Raw genomic sequence first — 21,181 nt, forward strand, 5'->3', positions numbered from 1 at the left:
GGTGTCGGGCCCGAAATGTGAATCAGGATTATAGTCAACTTAGGCAGCTTATCCTAACAGAGGAGTTTAAAAATAGCATTGCCCCAGGAATAAAAACTCATTTGGAAGATCATAAAGTGGAAGATTTACAAAAGGCAGCCATGTTGGCAGATGAGTATGAATTATCGCACAGGACAAACTTTGGGAGTACGAAACATGGTACTAGTTATCACGAAGTACAGGAGGATTTTGGAGTATCAAATAACAGAGACTCCAGGGTAGGGATGAAGGTGAGGAATGACAGGCCATGGGTACCCTCAGCAATGCCATCTGGGCCAACATGTCATTACTGTCGTAAAAAAGGACACATTAAGGCAGAATGTTGGAAATTGCAAAATGATGTGGGAAGAGAAGGTGGAGTAAAACCAGTGGGGGTGGTGTCGATGGGCCCTGAGTCAGAGGAGAGGAGAGAAAAGGAGAGAACCCTGGCGATGTACAAAGAGTTTATTTCAGAAGGATCAGTCATGGTCGATGGGAAAGAGAGTCCTGTTGTAGTGTTGCGAGACACGGGAGCCAGTCAATCTCTGTTAGTAGAAAATGTTGGGGAGAATGATAGAACATTTCTAAAGACGTATGCTCTCATTAAGGGGGTTGGAGGGGAGTTTATATCTGTACCGATTCACCAAATAACATTAAGGTCTAAAGTGGTGAGTGGGCTGGTGTCCGTGGGGGTGGTTACCAGTTTGCCGGTACCAGGGGTGAATTTTATATTGGGTAATGACCTAGCCGGGGACAAGGTATATGCAGACCCGGAGATTACTACCACTCCAGCTTTGTCAAGGGAGACTGAGGGGTTACAAGATGAATTCCCAGGAATATTTCCCGCTTGTGTAGTGACCCGAGCACAGGCTCGAATGGAGATTGAGGCAAAAAGGGAAGACGAGGCAGGTGAGGCTCAGACTCCTCAGAGTAGTGTGGCCAATGTATTTTTTTCAAATGTCGAGGGCTCGATTAAGACTTTTACTCATAATGATTTGGTGAGTGCCCAACAGGAGGACCCAGATATTGGGAAACTGTGTGAGAGTGCGATACCACAGGAGGAAATGGAGAATGAAGCAGAGGGATTTTATTTGAACAATGAGGTGCTGATGAGGAAATGGAGGGCTAGGGAGTGTCCTGCTAATCAAGAGTGGAAGGTAGTGTATCAGGTGGTGCTCCCACCCTGTTATCGAGAGGACATTCTTAAATTAGCTCATGAGGTTCCGACAGCTGGGCATTTAGGAATAAGGAAAACGCAAGCAAAAGTTCAACAGCATTTTTATTGGCCAAAAATGCATAAGGATATAGTCCATTTTTGTAAATCATGTCATGCCTGTCAGGTGGGGGGAAAACCAAACCAGGTTATTCCCAGGGCACCACTGATTCCGATACCTGCGTTTGAGGAGCCTTTTACTAGGGTGTTGATAGACTGTGTAGGGCCCCTGCCTAAAACAAAAAGGGGGCATCAGTATTTGCTCACAATAATGGATGTGGCTACGAGGTATCCGGAGGGAATTCCCCTGAGAGATATTAAGGCAAAGACAGTGTTAGATGCACTAATGAAGTTCTTCACACAGTATGGGCTGGCCAGAGAGGTGCAATCTGATCAAGGATCCAATTTTATGTCAGGGGTGTTTCAAGAAGTAATGTACCAACTAGGTATAAAACAGTTGAAGTCATCCATATATCACCCACAGTCTCAGGGGGCCCTTGAGAGGCATCATCAGACGTTGAAAACAATGATTAGAACGTACTGTGTGGAGGACCCAGGTGATTGGGACAGAGGGATCCCCTTTCTGCTATTTGCAGCCAGGGATGCAGTAAATGAGTCAACAGGTTTTAGTCCATTTGAACTGGTTTTCGGACATGAAGTAAGGGGACCGTTAAAGTTGGTGAAGGAGAAGTTTCTGGGACAGGAGACAGAGGTGAACATCTTAGATTATGTAGCAGAGTTTAAGGCCAGACTGAGAGCAGCATGTGGGATTGCTAGAGAACATTTGAAGGGGGCCCAAGAGAAAATGAAGGCTACGTATGACCAAAACGTGCAGGCGCGTAGTTTCAAGGTGGGAGACAGTGTGCTGGTACTGTTGCCTATTAGGGGAGACCCCCTGCATGCTCGTTTTAGTGGACCCTATCTGATTGGGGAGAAGATAAATGATGTTAATTATGTCATTAATACCTCGGATAGGCGTAAGAAGAAAAGATTGTGTCACATAAATATGTTGAAGTTGTATCATGGTCGGGGGGAGAGGCCAGTAGTAGCTATTAACATAGAAAAGAGTGAAACAGAGGAAGATAGTGGGGCAGAGAGTTTGGAGCCAGTGGGAATACGATTGGTAAATAGTGAGGTGATGGCCAAGTGGGGTCAGGTGGTGGAACATCTACAACCAGAGCAGGGGGTTGAGGTGCATGCTCTGATCCAGAAATTTCCTGCTGTGTTTACAGATACTCCGGGGTTAACCTCTGGGCTTAAACATGATATAGAGGTAGGGGATGCGTTGCCCATCAAACAGCATCCCTATAGGTTAAACCCAGGGAAAATGGCTGCAGTTAGGGAAGAAATAAAATACATGCTAGAGCATGATATTATTGAACCTAGCAGTAGTGATTGGAGCTCTCCTATTGTACTCGTTCCTAAGTCGGATGGGAGTATCAGGATGTGTGTAGATTTTCGCAAAGTGAATGCAGTAAGTAAAGCGGATTCATATCCTATTCCCCGGATTGAAGACTGCATTGATAGGATAGGTGCAGCTAAGTATGTGTCAAAATTCGACTTGTTGAAAGGGTATTGGCAGGTGCCTTTGTCGGAACATGCAAAGGAGATTTCAGCATTTGTGACTCCAGATGGGTTGTATCAATTTCGGGTTCTTCCGTTTGGCTTGAGAAATGCACCAGCATGTTTTCAGCGCCTGATGAGCCAAGTCACCAGAGGGTTGGTGAACTGTGTGACCTACATTGATGACGTGGTGTTGTACCATGACACTTGGGAAGAACATGTAGCTCAGATAGAAGAATTCTTTGGACGACTGGCCGAGGCAAAACTAGTGATTAATTTAGCAAAAAGTGAGATCGGCAAGGCTCAAGTGACATATTTGGGGCATGTAGTAGGACGCGGCCAGGTCCGCCCTCGTGCTGCTAAAGTACAAGCGATTACTGATCTTCCTGTACCTCAGACCAAAAAACAGTTGATGAGGGTACTGGGAATGTGTGGATTCTATAGAAAGTTTGTGCGAAATTTTGCAGCAATTACAGAACCGCTTACAAATCTCTTGAAGAAGACTGTGAGGTATACTTGGAATGAGCAGTGTCAGAGAGCATTCGAGCAAGTGAAGGCCATTTTAACTTGTCAGCCTGTGTTAACGGCACCTGATTTTGGGAAACCATTTAAGTTGGCGGTAGATGCATGTGATGTGGGTATCGGAGGGGTGCTCATGCAGGAAGACAGCAGTGGTATTGATATGCCAGTGGCCTACTATTCAAAGAAGTTAAATCGGCACCAGAAGCTCTATTCAACCATAGAGAAGGAAGGGTTGGCCCTAGTGTTAGGTTTGCAGCATTTTGAAATTTATGTGACCAATGGTTGTGGGGAGGTTGTGGTCTATACTGATCATAATCCTCTGGTTTTTATTGAGAAGTTTAAGACCAAGAACCAGAGGCTCTTCCGATGGGGTCTGGTCCTACAGCAATACAATCTGTGTATACGGCACGTAGCAGGGAAGGATAACGTCATTGCTGACACACTTTCTAGGGCAGCGGGGTGAGAGGTTAGGTGTAAAGGAGAAGATGATTTAGAGTAGTGGTAGGGTAAAGAAAAAATGTTTTTTTCTTTTCTTTATGGGGGGAGATGTTAGGATATTGTGCAGTAGGCAATGTAGGCACATATATACATACATATCTTTTCACATCCTGCACACATGTTTTGTTTATTTTCATTTATTGTTTTGGCACTGTTTCTGTACGTCACAACGGCGGCCGGCCTCTGGAGGTATGGCTATATAAGTGAACGTCATCACGCAGGGACAGGAAGAGGAAGTGTTTGAAGAGCGTGGCGGCTCGGTTGTTTGGAGTCACGGTTTGGGAGTCAGTAACGTTCGGTCCACAGTACACCCGGAGGCCACATCTCAACTAAGGATTTAGAAGATAAGCGACGGATGGATAGCGCTGTCCAACTGTGCCTTGTAGTTTCTAAATAAGTAAGAAGAGTGGAGCTTCGCGTACGAGAATAAGTTACTGACGGTCCCACCGTAATGATGTCCAGCGTCGGGGTTGTACAGAGACTAATACATACATAAATATCACAAAAACCCTACGGGAGGAAAAAAAGAAGAAAAACCGAAAAATACCATAAAAAGAACGTGGGTTATTATCCCCGCACCTGAACAGTGAAAGATCCAGCATCTCGCTCCGGCTGTGTTGGCCAACGACAGAGCTGGCCGGTGCCAGTAGGTGAGTGGATCTGAGGGGTTGTTGACGTGGGGGGGAACAGTGCCATATGTTGTTTTAGTTTGCCATATACACACGCTCACACGCACCCACACACACACTTTTCAGGTCAGGGTCGCTCCTATCTATGGTGTTTAGCGAGCCGGTAGGAGTAACCCGTGACAAAACTTTTGTCATGTCAAGGACCCCCAAAATAATATGTATTTGTCCGCGGACCCCCTCCCATCTAAAAATATTTTGTTCCAGGGACCCCCAGAAGCAAAGGTTACAGTGTCCTAACACACTAAAGGGGGTCGGGTGTCAAACCGTGCAACCAGTACAATCGGTGCAATGCAAAGAAAAGTGGCAGTGTCCACAGTGCAATCAGCACAATAACTATACCCTTGGGCCTAAAGAGTGTCATTATAGGTCAGAGTCCTTGGTACATCTTTTATACTAAGTTATATGACAGTTGGAGAGAGCAGAGGAGGCTGAGGAGGAGGGCAGAGGAGGTGAGGAGCGAAGGATAGTGAAGGAGGTGGTCGACGGAGGAAATAGAACGTAACCCCCGTCGTTGTCCAGTTTTAACGTTATTTACATCGGTGGTTCTCAAAGTGGGGTAAACAGCCGATCTATAAGCGCTGCTATTTAACCCATTGATACCTGGAACGCTTCTGTGTCACTTTAGATGTCTTTGGCTATTCAAAAATAGCAGATATACAAGCTCATAGCGCGGCACCGAGTGCCGCGCTATGAGCTTGTAGATCTGCTATTTTTGAAAAATCGTGAAAAATATTTTTTAATATTTTTTTCCGAAAAACTGTTAGGATTTAGATTTTTTTTAGAACCGGCCTCAGGTCTTAAAGGGTTAAAAAATAAGAATTTTGATTGTAAACTTTTTTTAAAAACATTTTCAGAACATGAATGTTGTATGGTGGTGGTCTCTGGCACAAAATGTTTTCAGACGGGGGTCTGCGGACAAATGCATATTAATTTGGGACCACACTTCAATATTTACAAGCGATTTTACAGAAAAATAAAACGTCTTGTTTGACATCTCTCTTCCATTGGCTTTACCGATTGATAGACAAGCACACCACGATAAATATATATACAGATGTCATCAATCAATCAAAATAGGACTTTTATTTGTAGATTGTGGTATTGCTACATGTACTTAAGTTCCACCACTGAATCGTGGTAACATTCAGTATTATGCAGAGGTGAAGCTGTGAAGAGGCGTTTGTGCTCATCTGCACAGCCCCCAATTTACAATAATGTCTTGGCTGGATGAACACTAATGTAGCCACTGTCAGGTTGACCAGAGGGGTCAGCAACAGTCTGACTGCCAGTGGTGGAAAGTAACTAAGTAGATTTCGTTAAGTACTTTTACTCCACCACTACAATGATTTGACAACTTTAGTTACTAGTTATTTTGTAGAATTTGATTATTATTACAAAACATACATTAACTACTTTATCCCTATATACATTTCAGCCATTTGAAAATAGCAGATCTACAAGCTCACAATGCATTGTGAGCTTGTAGATCTGCTATTTTTAAAAAAAAATGTTTTATTGCTAACACAATACTGTACCCGCCTCCAACTGCTGCACATATTTTCCCCATTTCTTTCAAAAGTTTTTGACACTTGCTTTGGCAATGTCAACGTATGTTTTCTGCCAATAAAGCTCCAATAAAGAGATTAGCCCCTAACCCCTTGGTTGCAGTCTTTGGAGTGGTCTCTGGTGAGGTGAGGGTATCTGCATCTCAAGCTGACGCCACAGCCTTCTCACCTCTATTGGCTTGGAATACACGATGACTGATAACGTCATCCAGACTACAAGAAAATAGAACTAGAGCTCTCTGTTCGTTTTTTATACCGTGTGAAAAAAACGTGTTTTTCCCTATTCTCGCCTATAATGCCTAAAAAAGGCCTTCCGAGAACCGGAAACGGAATCTGCGTCATGAATCCGGATCCGGGTGAGTGTGAAGTAAACAGAAAGCGAAAGTGATGGTGAAAAATAAACAGAACAGCGCGATCACAGATTAAACAATGAAAAAGCTATCAGCGCGTCTAACGCGTCGACGGCCAAGTGGACAAACTAGCAATTGACTCGATAACGCGTCGACGGCAGTCAAAGAGTTAATGTACTGTGTGATTACATGTAGCCATGTGGTGTTATGTCTGTATTATTGTTGTTACATTCACAAACAAACAACAAGAATAAAAACATTTGAATAACTAGAGGTTTGGGACAAATTCGTCATAATTTGGTGGTCCTTGACATGAAATGGTTTGGAGAACGTCACTGGCTCAAAGCAAAGCCTCTGGCAAGTCAGCAGGGATGAAACACGACCACCAACGGCTCAAAATGGGATCCGGGTCATTTTCAGAAGAAGCCGTCGTGACAAACCACACAACAAACTGTATGGTTTTGCCACAAGGTTCGAGTGAAGAGGATCTATCTAACCCAGTGGTTCCAAAACCTTTGGCTCATGACCCAAAAGAGAAATTAGACGTTTGCCCGGGACCCGAACTAATGAAAATGGCAGATCTACAAGCTCAAAGCGCGACGCTTCACGCCGCGTCGTGAGCTTGTAGATCTGCTATTTTCACTACTTCTTAACCCATTAAGACCTGGAACTGTGTCATTTTTAGATTTGACTAAAAAGCATTATTTTACACTTTGGGCTATTCAAAAATAGCAGATATACAAGCTCGTAGCGCGGCACTCGGTGCCGCGCTACGAGCTTGTAGATCTGCTATTTTTTTTACATTTGTGAAAATGTGTGCAAATCTTTGAATATATATATTTTTAAAGCGAACATTTTTAACTCAAATCTTTGCTTCTGGGGGGTCCCTGGAACAAAATATTTTGATGGAGGTCCGCGGCCAAATACATATCATTTTGGGGGTCCTTGACATGAAAAAGATTGAGCACCACTGATATAGAAACATACGTTTTTCAGAATACTGTTGAGATTTAGGAGACATGTAGAATCGGCTTCAGGTCTCAATGGGTTCAACTTTAAAACATTTTTTTATACTTTTGAAAAATGTTGGAATTGTTTTTAATTGATGAAAAGTTGTGATGTTTTGGTTTAAACTTTTGTAAATGTTTTTTTAAATAATCTATATAAAGGGGGGGGGGGGTATTTACTCGTGACCCATAAAAATTGGTCCATGACCCGAACATGGGTGCCGACCCCTGGGAAACAGTGGTCTAACCTGTGTGATGCAGGCTCCACTGAAGGCTACGATGACGGCCACCACGTTGACGGTGAGCTGAAACTGGAGGAACTTGGAGATGCTGTCGTAGACGTTCCTGCCCCACATGACGGCCTTGACGATGCTGGAGAAGTTGTCGTCGGTCAGGATGATGTCGGAGGCCTCTTTGGCCACGTCTGTGCCGGCGATGCCCTGCGGAGAAAAACAGGGTTATTATACAGTTAACTTAAGACTACCGAAATAACGAATTGACAAAACATTTTAGTTAATTGAAAGCATTAGAAGGACACTATCAGTCACTAGAACCAATAACGTGTGTTTTCAATGAGTCTAACATGGTTAAAATGGAGTTTGGAGTTACAATGGGATTATATAGGAAGGGGGTGTGTCTCATGAAGTTAGACATTAAATGTCTAAATACTGAATGAAGCAACTTAAAAACGGTCTGGGGTGCAGTGCACACAAAAGTCAGAGTAGAGGTTAAAATAACTCCAGAAGTGTTTTGAAGTGAAATACCCCTTTAATTAACTGCCAGAGATTATTTCTGAAAATTTCTAGCCAGTGCCAGAGATTTTTCATTGAAAAACAAAAAAGTACTTAGGAGCAGAGATGAATATTTTTTAAGTTTTAAGTTAAAAAGGAAGTGGATAGACCCCTATATCTTCGATAAATCATATATCCTTGGTCTTTGGGTCAAATTGGACCAAAAAAAAAAGAAAAAAAAACTTTTATTTTGATTTTTTTTTCACTTCACGTAGATCTACACGATTGGCACGTGGCGGCTATAAATAGGTTCACGTAGATCTACGTGATTGGCATGCAATGGGTTAAAGTCAATTGTGAGCTTCTAGATCGGCTATTTTCGGAGTGTGACACCCACATGCAGCCAAGCATAAATTACTTGTCTAAGTTCTACTGAATCTCTTCTCGACTAGTCCCTCCCTAACATTTAATACATTTCAGTCAGTGAAAAAAGGTAGTCGTTTTCGTCGACAAAATTAACACTGTTCATCACAAAGGCGAGCGTGCAGTGAGAGCGGATAAACCAACCATGGCGAAGCCCACGTCGGCTTTCTTCAGGGCGGGTCCGTCGTTCGTACCGTCGCCCGTCACCGCCACCACCTGCCTCTGTTCCAACACCGTGCTGTCGATGATACCTGGGGGAAGGTCGTGGGTCAAATTATCCATAAACACACACGCCGACGACATTTTAAAATCGGGTAACGGAAGAAAAATGAACATGTACCTTTGACCAAAGTGTGCTTGTCTGTCGGAGAGGAACGAGCCAGTACTCGTAGCTTGGGCCAGATCTTGTCAATGCGCTCCTGTTCAATCTGAGAAAACATGACAAATGTTATTAGACCCGACTCCATATCGATAGGCTCTATGCACAGCAGCCATATTGGACAGAAATTGGGCCCCTTCCTCGCTTCCTTCACAGGTGTTACCAATGACACTAATGAAGGCTCTGTTCCATTTAGTGTAGCACAGTGGTTCTCAGACTTTTTAATTTCAAGGACCCCCATAACTCTGAGAGTGTACACATGGAACCAAATGGACCCTCCCGGGTCCATTTGGTTCCATTTGTACACTCTCAGAGTTACACCCTCTCAAGGAACCATGAGGGTCCCTGGACCACACTTTGAGACCCACTAGTGTTTCCAGTGAGCCAACATGCACAATATCAGCACCCTGACTCTGTTTGACCAGAATGGAACAGAGCCTTCATTAGTGTCATTGGTAACACCTGTGAAGGAAGCAAGGAAGGGGCCCAATTTCTGTCCAATATGGCTGCTGTGCATAGAGCCTATTTACTGTACAACGAGTTTCCACTATAACCACATGGACCCCTAGCGTCCCTATTCTGGGGGGGCGAACACTCATTTCTTGGTCTCACCACTTCCAATTTCACCTGAAAATGTATGTTCTGTTAACTAAAGATCTGACCAGATGGAGGAACGCCCTGTTACTGAACAAACACGCAATGAGCAATGATTACTATCAGAATATATGGTCTTCCTCCGCCCTGAGGAAGACCATTCGCTGGTCGAAACGTTGTACTAGTTAGTTTGCACATTAACCCATTAAGACCGGGAACGCATCCGTGTCATTTTTAGATATGAGCTAAAAGGGCATTATTTTACACTTTGGGCTATTCAAAAATAGCAGATCTACAAGCTCGTGGCGCGGCACAGAGTGCCGCGCCACGAGCTTGTAGATCTGCTATTTTTGAAAAATTGTGAAAATGTGTGCCAATCTTTGAATATATGTATTATTTTAAAGCGGACATTTTTAACTCTAATCTTTGCTTCTGGGGGTCCCTGGAACAAAATATTTTGAGATGGGGGGGGTCCGCGGCAAAATACAATTATGAATTTGTATGGATTTAGAAGACATTTTGTAGAATCGGAACCTCAGGCCTTAAATGGGTTAAAGATGACTCGGTGTGGACAACTTTAATTCTTATATACGTAAAAAAAAAAAAGGTCTCACACATTGTATGTGCTTAACCCATTAAGACCTGGAACTGTGTCATTTTTAGATTTGAGCTAAAAAAGCATTATTTTACACTTTGCTATTCAAAAATAGCAGATATACAAGCTCGTAGCGCGGCACCGAGTGCCGCGCTACGAGCTTGTAGATCTGCTATTTTTGAAAAATCGTGAAAATGTGTGCAAATCTTTGAATATATATATTTTTAAAAATAACTTTTTTTACTCAAATCTTTGCTTCTGGGGGGTCCCTGGAACAAAATATTTTGATGGGGGTCCGCGGCCAAATACATATCATTTTGGGGGTCCTTGACATGAAAAAGATTGAGCACCACTGATATAGAAACATACGTTTTTCAGAATACTGTTGAGATTTAGGAGACATGTAGAATCGGCTTCAGGTCTCAATGGGTTAACAACTCCGTTATGAATCTTCCTGCTAACCCACCTCTCCTTTCTCGTTGCGTATCCTGCGGTTGAAGTCTTTACCCTCCAGACATATGAAGTCGTCGCCAGGCAGCAGGATGCCGCATTTGGTGGCGATGGCTCGGGCCGTGCCGATGTTGTCCCCGGTCACCATCCGCACCGTGATGCCAGCCCGCTGGCACATCTTGATGGCGTCCGGGACCTGGAAGAGGAAAACGGAGCACTTTTCAACCAACTTTCCAACCAGGCGGCAAGGAAGCTTCGCTGGATTTGAGGCCAAAAAGGAAGTCATTATCGGCATGCAGTTCCAATAGGCTCTATGCACAGCAGCCATATTGGACAGAAATTGGGCCCCTTCCTCGCTTCCTTCACAGGTGTTACCAATGACACTAATGAAGGCTCTGTTCCATTTAGTGTAGCACAGTGGTTCTCAGACTTTTTAATTTCAAGGACCCCCATAACTCTGAGAGTGTACAAATGGAACCAAATGGACCCGGGAGGGTCCATTTGGTTCCATTAGTACACTCTCAGAGTTACACCCTCTCAAGGAACCATGAGGGTCCCTGGACCACACTTTGAGACCCACTAGTGTTTCCAGTGAGCCAACATGCACAATATCAGCACCCTGACTCTGTTTGACCAGAATGGAACAGAGCCTTCATTAGTGTCATTGGTAACACCTGTGAAGGAAGCGAGGAAGGGGCCCAATTTCTGTCCAATATGGCTGCTGTGCATAGAGCCTATTAATGGCCCAGCAGATGATGCTATTTCCCCTCTTGCTGGCTGCGGAAGCATCTTTATTCCATTCCACGTGAATGAGGTTTTGGTAGGACTTTATACTTGATTTTATTATCTTAGTAAACATTTTCATAAATACTTTATGTTTTCAAACGCTTTTTTTTCCAATTATCACGATATGCGTTTAGTAAATTATGGTCCCATTCATTTGAAAATGAATTATAAAGTAGGGTATGCTTCTGGGGCATCTACTGGCTCTATCCAGTGAAGACCCGCACCTCGCTGCGGTTGCAGCCAATAGCAGTAGTTTCCGGTTGGTTTTTCGGGACCGGAAATTCCAAGATGGTGGATTTGAATTCGCAGATAAAGTGGCTTCAACCAGAAAACAATGGGTCACGTGACGGTACGCTTTGTCCATTTTTTTTTTTACAGTTTATGCTTTCAACTTGGCGTCCCCGTTTTGGCGCATGTAATTATAGACAGTAATAAAATAAAATGTAGCGCCACAAAGCATATCGCGATGTGCTATGTTTGCTATTCATCATGCAGTGAAGTATATACAGGGGTGCACATAACTTTTTAGGTCTAGTACTCAGAAGAGCACCTGGAGATGTGACTTGGTGCGCACCAAATAAATGATCCCGTCCCGTTTTGTGAACGGGGGGGGGGGGGGGGGGGGGGGGGGGGGGGAGGGGCTGCAGCACGGCGCCCACCGGACAGTTTTGTCAACGGGGGGGGGGGGGGGGTTGCTGCGCGAGAAAAAAGGACTCTCTGCTTCCAAATTCCGCCGATTTTCGGCGTTTTCTTTTCTCACACGCTGTTAGGAGAAGCCCCCAAGGTTGGTGCCCTGTGCTGCACTGCTTTTATCCGCCAGATTTGGACGTTCACGGCATATTTTTATCATCGGTGACGAGTGCCTCTAACAGCCGCTGCTGGCTGCGTGCACGCAGCGAGGCGACGCGAGGCGACGCGAGGCAACAATCACACAAGCACGTGCAGCATGCGTCCCCTTCCCCTGCGCCTAATGGCTGTACATGGGGCGTGCTTTACCGTGAGTGTGGCTTCACGAAGTAAATTCCTAGCCTCGATCTCCAGGCTTTTATTTTTTAGTTTTGCTAAAAAATAAAAGCTTGGAAATTCCTGTCCCAGTTGTTGGTGCGCAAAAGCGCCTCGCGTCGTCTGATGTGGTGCGCATTATTCATTTTGGGTGCGCATGCACACCTGCGCACCAGTTATGTGCACCCCTGAGTATATAGGACTTAAGTGGTTGAGCTACTGTTAGCCATGTGTGCAATGTTGAATGCATCTCATCGTCTCTGTCGAGTGGAAACCTCATTATGTCCAAAACTGTTACTGTTCAGGATTCAAATAAAAAAACAGGCGCGTTTCGAGCTTGCGGATCTGCTACTTTTGATGCTGTTGTGTGACGCTGTAGTATGATTAAGTAGGGCGTTAATTAAAAAATAAACAAACACTAAAAGTCAGAATATGGAAATAAGTTTCCGCCCGACAATATATTTTAACTTTTTGTGTTTTTTCGTAAATGAACGCCCTACAGCATCACACAAAAACATCAGCGACGCGTTTCGAGCTTGTAGATCTGCTCCTTTTGAATTTGAATCCTGAAAAGTAACAGTTTTGGACATAATGACAGAGACAATATATTAACCCATTAAGACCTGGAACTGTGTGATTTTTAGATTTGAGCTAAAAAGCATTATTTTACACTTTGGGCTATTCAAAAATAGCAGATCTACAAGCTCATAGCGCGGCACTCAAATCTTTGAATATATATATTTTTAAAGCAAACATTTTTAACTCAAATCTTTGCTTCTGGGGGGTCCCTAGAACAAAATATTTTGATGGGGGTCCGCGGCCAAATACATATCATTGTGGCGGTCCTTGACATGAAAAAGATTGAGCACCACTGATATAGAAACAGTTTTTCAGAAAACTGTTGGGATTTAGGAGACGTGTAGAATCGGCTTCAGGTCTCAATGGGTTAACTTATATATTTATGATATGGTGTTAGGTTCAGGGTTACTGTTCCATGAGCAATCATTTCTGTGTCTTTGAAAACCTTCTAAGTTGGGACTTGCGTACTGTAATTTAATCCCTGTGATGTCATTGGCCGTGGCATTGTCCTTGTTCTCTTGTGTTTACAGCAAAATAGCAAATCTTGACTTCAGTAAATATCAGTTAGCTTGATGTAACGGCAGCTATGGAGTGCACATAGCGATCCTTCAATAAAAGGTACTTGATCCTTCTAATAAAGGTACTATATATAGATAAAGCATCATGTCGATCGGATTGTACCATAAATATTGATGTTTTCCATATGGCTATGGAACAGCAATATTTACAAGTGAAATAAACATCAAACGCATTTATTTTGGTTTCCTGCAATGAAATCAACGTACGGATTTCAGCTTTAACACGTGATGATTGAATGTAGATTTAGTCATTAGTCTTTTAAATAAAATTCCATTTTAGTCATCTGAAAGGTTTTAGTTCTAGTCTAGTTTTAGTTGACTAAATATCATAATATTTTGGCGTCATAAATGCCTGATTTAAAATAGCCGATCTACAAGCTCACAACGCGTCGCAGAAATTGTAGATCGGCTATTTTTGGAGCGTGGCCAAGCATAAAATGACTTCTCCAGTAGTACCTTCCTAACATTTTCGTCTAGCTTTTTATTTGTTGACGAAATTGTCAATATATTATTTAGTCATAGTTTTAGAAGGTTAGTCCGCAAACATTTTTAGTTGTCATAGTTGTATCGGACAAAATTAACACAGCGTCAGAGTGATCTAAGAGTCACAGGAAGAACGAGATTCTTCGCGTGTGCCGTTCACCGCTAGCTACTCACCTCCGGTCGGACCGGGTCCTCGATGCCGACCACACAGACGCAGGTGAGTCCGGACAGGATGTCGGTCTCGTTGTCCCAGTCGGGCTCGTCCTCCGAGGCGGGGAAGTCCCGGTACGCCATGCAGATGGTCCTCAGGCCCTCCGACGCCATGGGCTCGATCACCTTTTTCACCATGTCGTCCCTGTCGCGAGGCCGGAACACCTTGCACTCCCCGTTGGCCGTCAGGATCTTGTAGCACCTGGGAGGGAGGGAGGGAGACGGAGCAGCCACAGGAGGAGGAAACACAGTCAGAAATAAGGCTTTTCACAAGGGGAGTAGGCCTGTCATAATTACTATATATTGTAACAGCATGACCGCAATTATTATTGTTTATTTCTTTGCATACTCGTCTGAATCGTTAATCAACATCTCCTCAGTGCAGTCCTCATTGGATTACACTGTGAGAGTTTATAAAACATTTTTTTATATAGTTCTACCGTGACCTTATATGGGCCAAGGTAAATTATTCATCAACTATTGGAATATTGTCTCACAAAAAAATGTATTCAAGGCTTCATGGGTGAGTAATTTAAAGGTATTTTTTGTCAAGTCAAGGAGCCCCAAATTGATATATATTTGGCTGCGAACCCCCCATCTGAAAATGTGTGTGCCAGGGTGTTAAAAAAAAGTCAAATAATTTGGTTTCTAGTCAGATGATAGAAGGTGAATAACAAAGAGACAGCCTGGTCTCTGTGTGGGTTAAGAGGCTTACTGAGAGTTGTTACTGGATCATTTTCTCAGCGCTCGTGTTTTTTTTTCTGATGCAAAGTAAGGGGCTTGGGTGGGACGCACTTCAACCGCTGCTTAGCTTCTTAAGCCATTTCCACGCGTCATTTGCTGTGAAGCCTCGATGACCACAACAATCACTGACAGCTTAGCAGCTTGACAGTCCCCATATGACTACTATTTGTTTTATATACACTAAGCTTTTGTGTTTTTCTTTTTGACACGTTCAACATGGTGTCTCTATTATTCTGGGAATGGCATTAAGATATAAAACTATTTTCCAAAAAGTAGCAGATTGTCAAGCTCATGTCATCTCACGTTGTGAGCTTGTCACAAAACACCGACTTTAAGTATAAATGATGGTTAAAATAACATATCCCCCGCACACACACACAAATGATGAGCATGTGTGTGACTGACACCAAGGTAGGGAACAAATCTAAAACGAGAAAAGCCACTTGATGTTTTTTCTTTTTCTCCCCAATTTAGTCATTTTATGCCAATTGATTCCTCACCACAAAAGTTTCTGTGTTGTCACTGCTAGTGTATCCTACTGACTCACCTACCAGAGAGGACGTAGAGCCTTCGTCCTAGTCCTCCCACCCAACACTCCCTACCGACAGGTGCCGCCCCAGCCCGTATAGGAGTATGTGCAGTGACACATATCACCCCCTCCCCACTCGGCTTCCCTCCACCGGACATGGGCCAATAGGCTATATGCACGGCAGCCATTTTGGAGAAAAATTGGGCCTCTTCTTACTTCCTTCACAGGTGTTACCAATGATACTAATGAAGGCTCTGTTCCATTCTGGTCAAACAGAGTCAGGGTGATATCGTGCATGTTGACTCACTAGAAATACTAGTGGGTCTCAAAGTGTGGTCCAGGGACCCTCATGGTTCCTTGAGAGGGTGCAACTCTGAGAGTGTACAAATGGAACCAAATGGACCCTCCCGGGTCCATTTGGTTCCATTTGTACACTCTCAGAGTTATGGGGGTCCTTGAAATTAAAAAAGTTTGAGAACCACTGTGTTACACTAAATGGAACAGAGCCTTCATTAGTGTCATTGGTAACACCTGTGAAGGAAGCAAGGAAGGGGCCCAATCTCTGTCCAATATGGCTGCTGTGCATAGAGCCTATTATGTTCATTGTAGACGCTTGACAAAGCCGGAAGCACTGCGGTGGATTCGAACCCACAAAACTCCGTGGCGGTGGGCAGGCACTTTACCACTGCACCACTCGAGCACCTGAGCGACCTGACCCACATGAGGTTTGAACAGAAACCACTTCAGTCGGTGTGTGATGTGACGTGGTGTTTCCTCACTTCTTCAGCAGGATCTCGGAGGCTCCCTTGCTGAACATGCGGAAGCTGCCGTCAGCGTTCTTCAGCACGGTGCTCATGGATTTGCGTACGGAGTTGAAGGTGTACACCTTGTACAGCTTCTCCTCGGGGATCTCGTTGCGGATGGCCTGGTGGCAGAAGTAGTAGTTTACAACAGTTAATCCAACTAATACATTTAAGCGATTATAAGAAAATAATTGACCTGAGGCCTTATAAATACGTTTTATAAGTACGTTAAATACGTTTTCTGAAAAACTTCAATCCTTAATTAAAAATGTATTTTTTTTTAAATTAAAATGTTGAGATTATACACATGTACATGGCGAATGTATGTGTGTGAGTGTGTGTGTACAATATATATATATATATATATATATATATATATATATACACATACATACACACACACACACACACACACACACACACACACACACACACACACACACACACACACACACACACACACACACACACACACACACACACACACACACACACACACACACAGTACTGCTTTAATTGATTTACTTGTTGATATGAAAAAGACTAAAAAGCCTGTTTCTCGATTACTCAAAAAAAGCAATCGATAGAACGATCGCTAAGAAAATAATGGAATAGTCTCAGCCCTACCTGGTAGTCTCGCTTCAGGTTGGTGGCGAAGCCCAGCAAGGCACACTCGGTCTTGTTGCCCACCTGCCGCGGCAGGCCGCCTTCCTTCTCTGGAGACTGTGGGGTAGGAAGGAAGTAGGAAAAAAGGGAACAATAGTAGGAAAGGGAACAAACGGAGAGACATAAAAATGCAAAGTCAAAGGTTTGCAGAAGTGAGATGGTTTCTAGGTTCGGCACGTTACGGTATATCTGCGACATCGGTACCGGCAATTATGTCCAGTGGTTCTCAAAATGGGGTCCGGGGACCCCCAGGGGTTCTTGGAGGGGTTCCCCAGCAAAATGTGTTACCTTGGCTGTTTGAAAACAGCAGATGTACAAGCTCACAGCGAAGAATCTTGAAAGTATCGTTTATTTTATTGGAATCATTTTTGAATGTTTTAACACAAATCTTCTCTTCTGGGGGGTCCCTGGCACAAAACGTTTTCAGATGGGGGTCCGCGGCCAAATACATCATCATTGTGGGGGTCCTTGACACGAAAAAGTATGAGAACTACTGATGTAGTCGATGGGTTCCAATTTCTAACCACTTTGAACCTGGAGTGTTCAAAAGTAGCAGACTATTTTTTTGAAAATCTTTGAATAGGTCTTAACCCAGCTAGACCTGAGGCCAATTCTAAAAATGCCTTCTAAATCTATGAATAAACTGTATGCTATATATTGGTGGGTATAGAGATTGTACAGTACATTTCTCTTTTCCACCCACACTACTGGGGATAGATTGTACAATTTGGACTATTTTTATGCCTAAATACATACAGTTTACATACCGATTGTGCACTTTGACTACATTACAGTATATCTATACCTGATAATAGCTCATACACAACACTAGTCCCAGGCGTAGAGTAGAACATCTACCATAATCTTAGTAGTGTAGGCGCAGTAGAGTGTTTTTGTAACACCTACCATAATCTTAATAGTGTAGGCGCAGTCAGTGGTGTAAAGTAACTAAGTACATTTACTCAAGTACTGTACTTAAGTACAATTTTGAGGTATTTGTACTTTACTTGAGTATTTCCAATTTACAATACTTTTAGTTCTACTCCACTACATCTCAGAGGCAAATATTGTACTTTTACTCCTCTACAATTATTTGAAAACTTTAGTTACTAGTTACTTTTCAGATGTAAATTATGATATAATGAAACATACATTAACCACATCAGCCCTATTTTATACATAGGCTATTTGAAAATAGCAGATCTACAAGCTCACAACGCGTCGCATCGCGACGCGTTGTGAGCTTGTAGATCGCCTATTTTCAAATATTTAGTACTTTTACTTTTGGTACTTTAAGTACATTTTGATACCAATACTTTTGTACTTTTACTCAAGTAAATTTTTAATTTTGGACTTTTACTTGTAACAGAGTATTTTTATATTGCATTATTGGTACTTTTACTTAAGTAAACAATTTGAGTACTTTTTCCACCACGGCACAGTAGTGTGTTTTTTGTAACACCTACCATAATCTTTGTAGTGTAGGCGCAGTTGACCGCCATGCCCAGGACCAGGATGTCCAAGGTGGCGGTGGGGATGTCCCGCGCCTCCGGGAGCTTCCGGTAGTGTTTGTCGGCGAGGAAGCACTGCACCACGGCCATGCGGTTCTGGGTGAGCGTGCCCGTCTTGTCGGAGCAGATGGCCGTGGCGTTGCCCATGGTTTCGCAGGCGTCCAGGTGACGCACCAGATTGTTGTCCTTCATCATTTTCTGCAGGAAGTGGGAGAGGAGTTGGGCCTTGAAATGCTTCATTCATTTCAATTCAAATGTCCTCATTGGAAATCTGAAGTTTTATGTTTTTGTACGGAAGAACTTTTTGTACAATCCGTTCTCTGCCCTCTTTTGTGAGTCGTATGATGATTATATATAAACAAGGCAACTGATCATTTTAAATGGTGGGGATTTTTTTTTTTATAAATATGTGTTACAATTTAGGAAATCGTAACAGCTAAATCCATCCTGCCCCCAACATTCAGAAATCATCCACTAAATAAGGTTTTGTGATGTCAGCAATGGAAGAAGTCTACCCCTGGTTAACCCATTAAGACCTGGATCTGTCTCATTTTTAGATTTGAGCTAAAAAGCATTATTTTACACTTTGGGCTATTCAAAAATAGCAGATCTACAAGCTCGTAAAGCGGCACGAGTGCCGCGCTACGAGCTTGTAGATCTGCTATTTTTGAAAAATCATGAAAATGTGGGGAAAATCTTTGAATATATATATATTTTTAAGCAAACATTTTTAACTCAAATCTTTGCTCCTGGGGGTCCCTGGAACTAAATATTTTGATGGGGGTCCGCGGCCAAATACATATCATTTTGAGGGTCCTTGACATGAAAAAGATTGAGCACCACTGATATAGAAACATACGTTTTTCAGAAAACTGTTGAGATTTAGGAGACATGTAGAATCGGCTTCAGGTCTCAATGGGTTAAACTAACCCAAGCCTCCCCATAAACAAACGCAACCATACTTATATCATCCATTATACATTTAATGACACTGTCAACACTAGAGTGGCTTCCAGAGCATTGCCAAGTATAACTGGTTCTGAATGCGAGGCATTTACAATGTACATTTATAGGCCAATAGTATACTAAGTACAGTCAATTCCAGGCAGTCCCCAGCCATTGATGGATAGTTAGGAAACAAATGGAGCGTTATGTTGTCTGTAACCCTGAGAGCGTACAAATGGGTTAAATTAACACTGATGATACTATAGTGTAGAGCTGGGGTCCCAGAGATCAAAATTGTAACAAATGGGGGGTCCCGTGGCCTCACGCATATCAAACTGGGGGGGTCCTTCAAGTTAAAATGGTTGAGAATCACTGCTATAGTTGTAAAAGTCTTCTCTTATGGGGGTCCCTGCTGTATTTTCAAATGGGGGTCTGCGGGCTAATGCGTGTCAATTTGGGGGGTCCTTAACACATTGGGTGCCAAAACCGTATATATACTTCTTTTCAAAAACTGACGTCGAGTGCCAAAACCGTATATATACGTTTTTGGGGGAAAAAAGGAGAAAAAAAAGAAAACTTTTTTTTTTTTTTTTTTTCCTTCACAGCAACAGGAGATATGATTTTTCGAAGATTTAGACTTTAATCCACTTCCTGGTTAACTTATGACTTCAAAAGCCTGTATCTCTGCTCCTGTGTACTTTTTTTTTTTACAATTATGTTTGACTATTTTCAACTGGCTGCAACTATGGAACGGATTACCGAATGTTTTAAATTTTTTCCCCCCGATTGTACGAGACCTCTATGTGTGTAATGAGGGGATCACTGTGAGGACGGTGATCACTGAAAATATTTTGTGACTACTTGAAAAAGGTTCAAAAATGGTTAAAAATCCAGGCACTCAACGTACACTTTTTTAATAAAACTCTGGCACCCCAAGTGTTAACAATGGAAAAAGCTTTGAGAACCACTACATTACACCACTTGTGTTTGAAGGCAACAGCAATGAGCTCCATGACGTGGACACAATCCTCTGTTAGCCACCACGCACAGTAGAGAGGGTGACGGCCTAGCTAACACGGTAACAGCTTAGCCTGCTAGCGTTAATAGGCTAAAGTGTAAGCTGGTTAGCAGTGATAAGCCCAGTTTGGATCAAAGATTCACCACAAGACAAAAACCATTAGAGGGACGCCGGTGGATAACAGAAGTGGCTGAACAATGGTCTCAGAGGAGAATAAACTATGTTGAATCGCTGACGTGAACCACTTAGAACCAAATATACTTAACCCATTGAGACCTGAAGCCGATTCTACATGTCTCCTGAATCTCAACAGTTTTCTGAAAAACGAATGTTTCTATATCAGTGGTGCTCAAACTTTTTCATGTCAAGGACCCCCAAAATTATATGTATTTGGCCACGGACCCCCATCAAAATATTTTGTTCCAGGGACCCCCAGAAGCAAAGATTTGAGTTAAAAATGTTCGCTTTAAAAATATATATATTCAGACATTTGCACACATTTTCACGATTTTTCAAAAATAGCAGATCTACAAGCTCATAGCGCGGCACTCGGTGCCGCGCTATGAGCTTGTATATCTGCTATTTTTGAATAGCCCAAAGTGTAAAATAATGCTTTTTTAGCTCAAATCAAAAAATGACACAGTTCCAGGTCTAAATGGGTTAAGTTGACCGGGGTCCCCCAACAGGGCTCTACGCTAGACCCTCTAGTAATTCGCTCTACACTAAATCT

The 21,181-nt window shown here is 42.9% G+C and overlaps 1 protein-coding gene across 3 annotated transcripts in view; it reads right to left on the minus strand.

Annotated features, from left to right (window-relative positions):
- Positions 1-21,181, minus strand: part of atp2b1a (ATPase plasma membrane Ca2+ transporting 1a) — a 103,801-nt gene that overhangs the window by 20,646 nt on the left and 61,974 nt on the right. For all 3 annotated transcript variants that reach the window (XM_084050090.1, XM_084050089.1, XM_084050091.1), the window contains exons 10-17: positions 18,444-18,686; positions 16,939-17,034; positions 16,288-16,433; positions 14,200-14,437; positions 10,614-10,793; positions 8,920-9,007; positions 8,724-8,830; positions 7,674-7,865 (exon numbers count right to left, since the gene is read on the minus strand). In XM_084050090.1, coding sequence (XP_083906216.1) covers positions 7,674-7,865; positions 8,724-8,830; positions 8,920-9,007; positions 10,614-10,793; positions 14,200-14,437; positions 16,288-16,433; positions 16,939-17,034; positions 18,444-18,686 — 1,290 coding nt within the window. The remainder of the gene's footprint in view (positions 1-7,673; positions 7,866-8,723; positions 8,831-8,919; positions 9,008-10,613; positions 10,794-14,199; positions 14,438-16,287; positions 16,434-16,938; positions 17,035-18,443; positions 18,687-21,181) is intronic.

This window comes from Gymnoscopelus microlampas (genome assembly GCF_963454915.1).
Source record: "Gymnoscopelus microlampas genome assembly, chromosome: 23".
Classification (NCBI taxonomy): domain Eukaryota; kingdom Metazoa; phylum Chordata; class Actinopteri; order Myctophiformes; family Myctophidae; genus Gymnoscopelus; species Gymnoscopelus microlampas.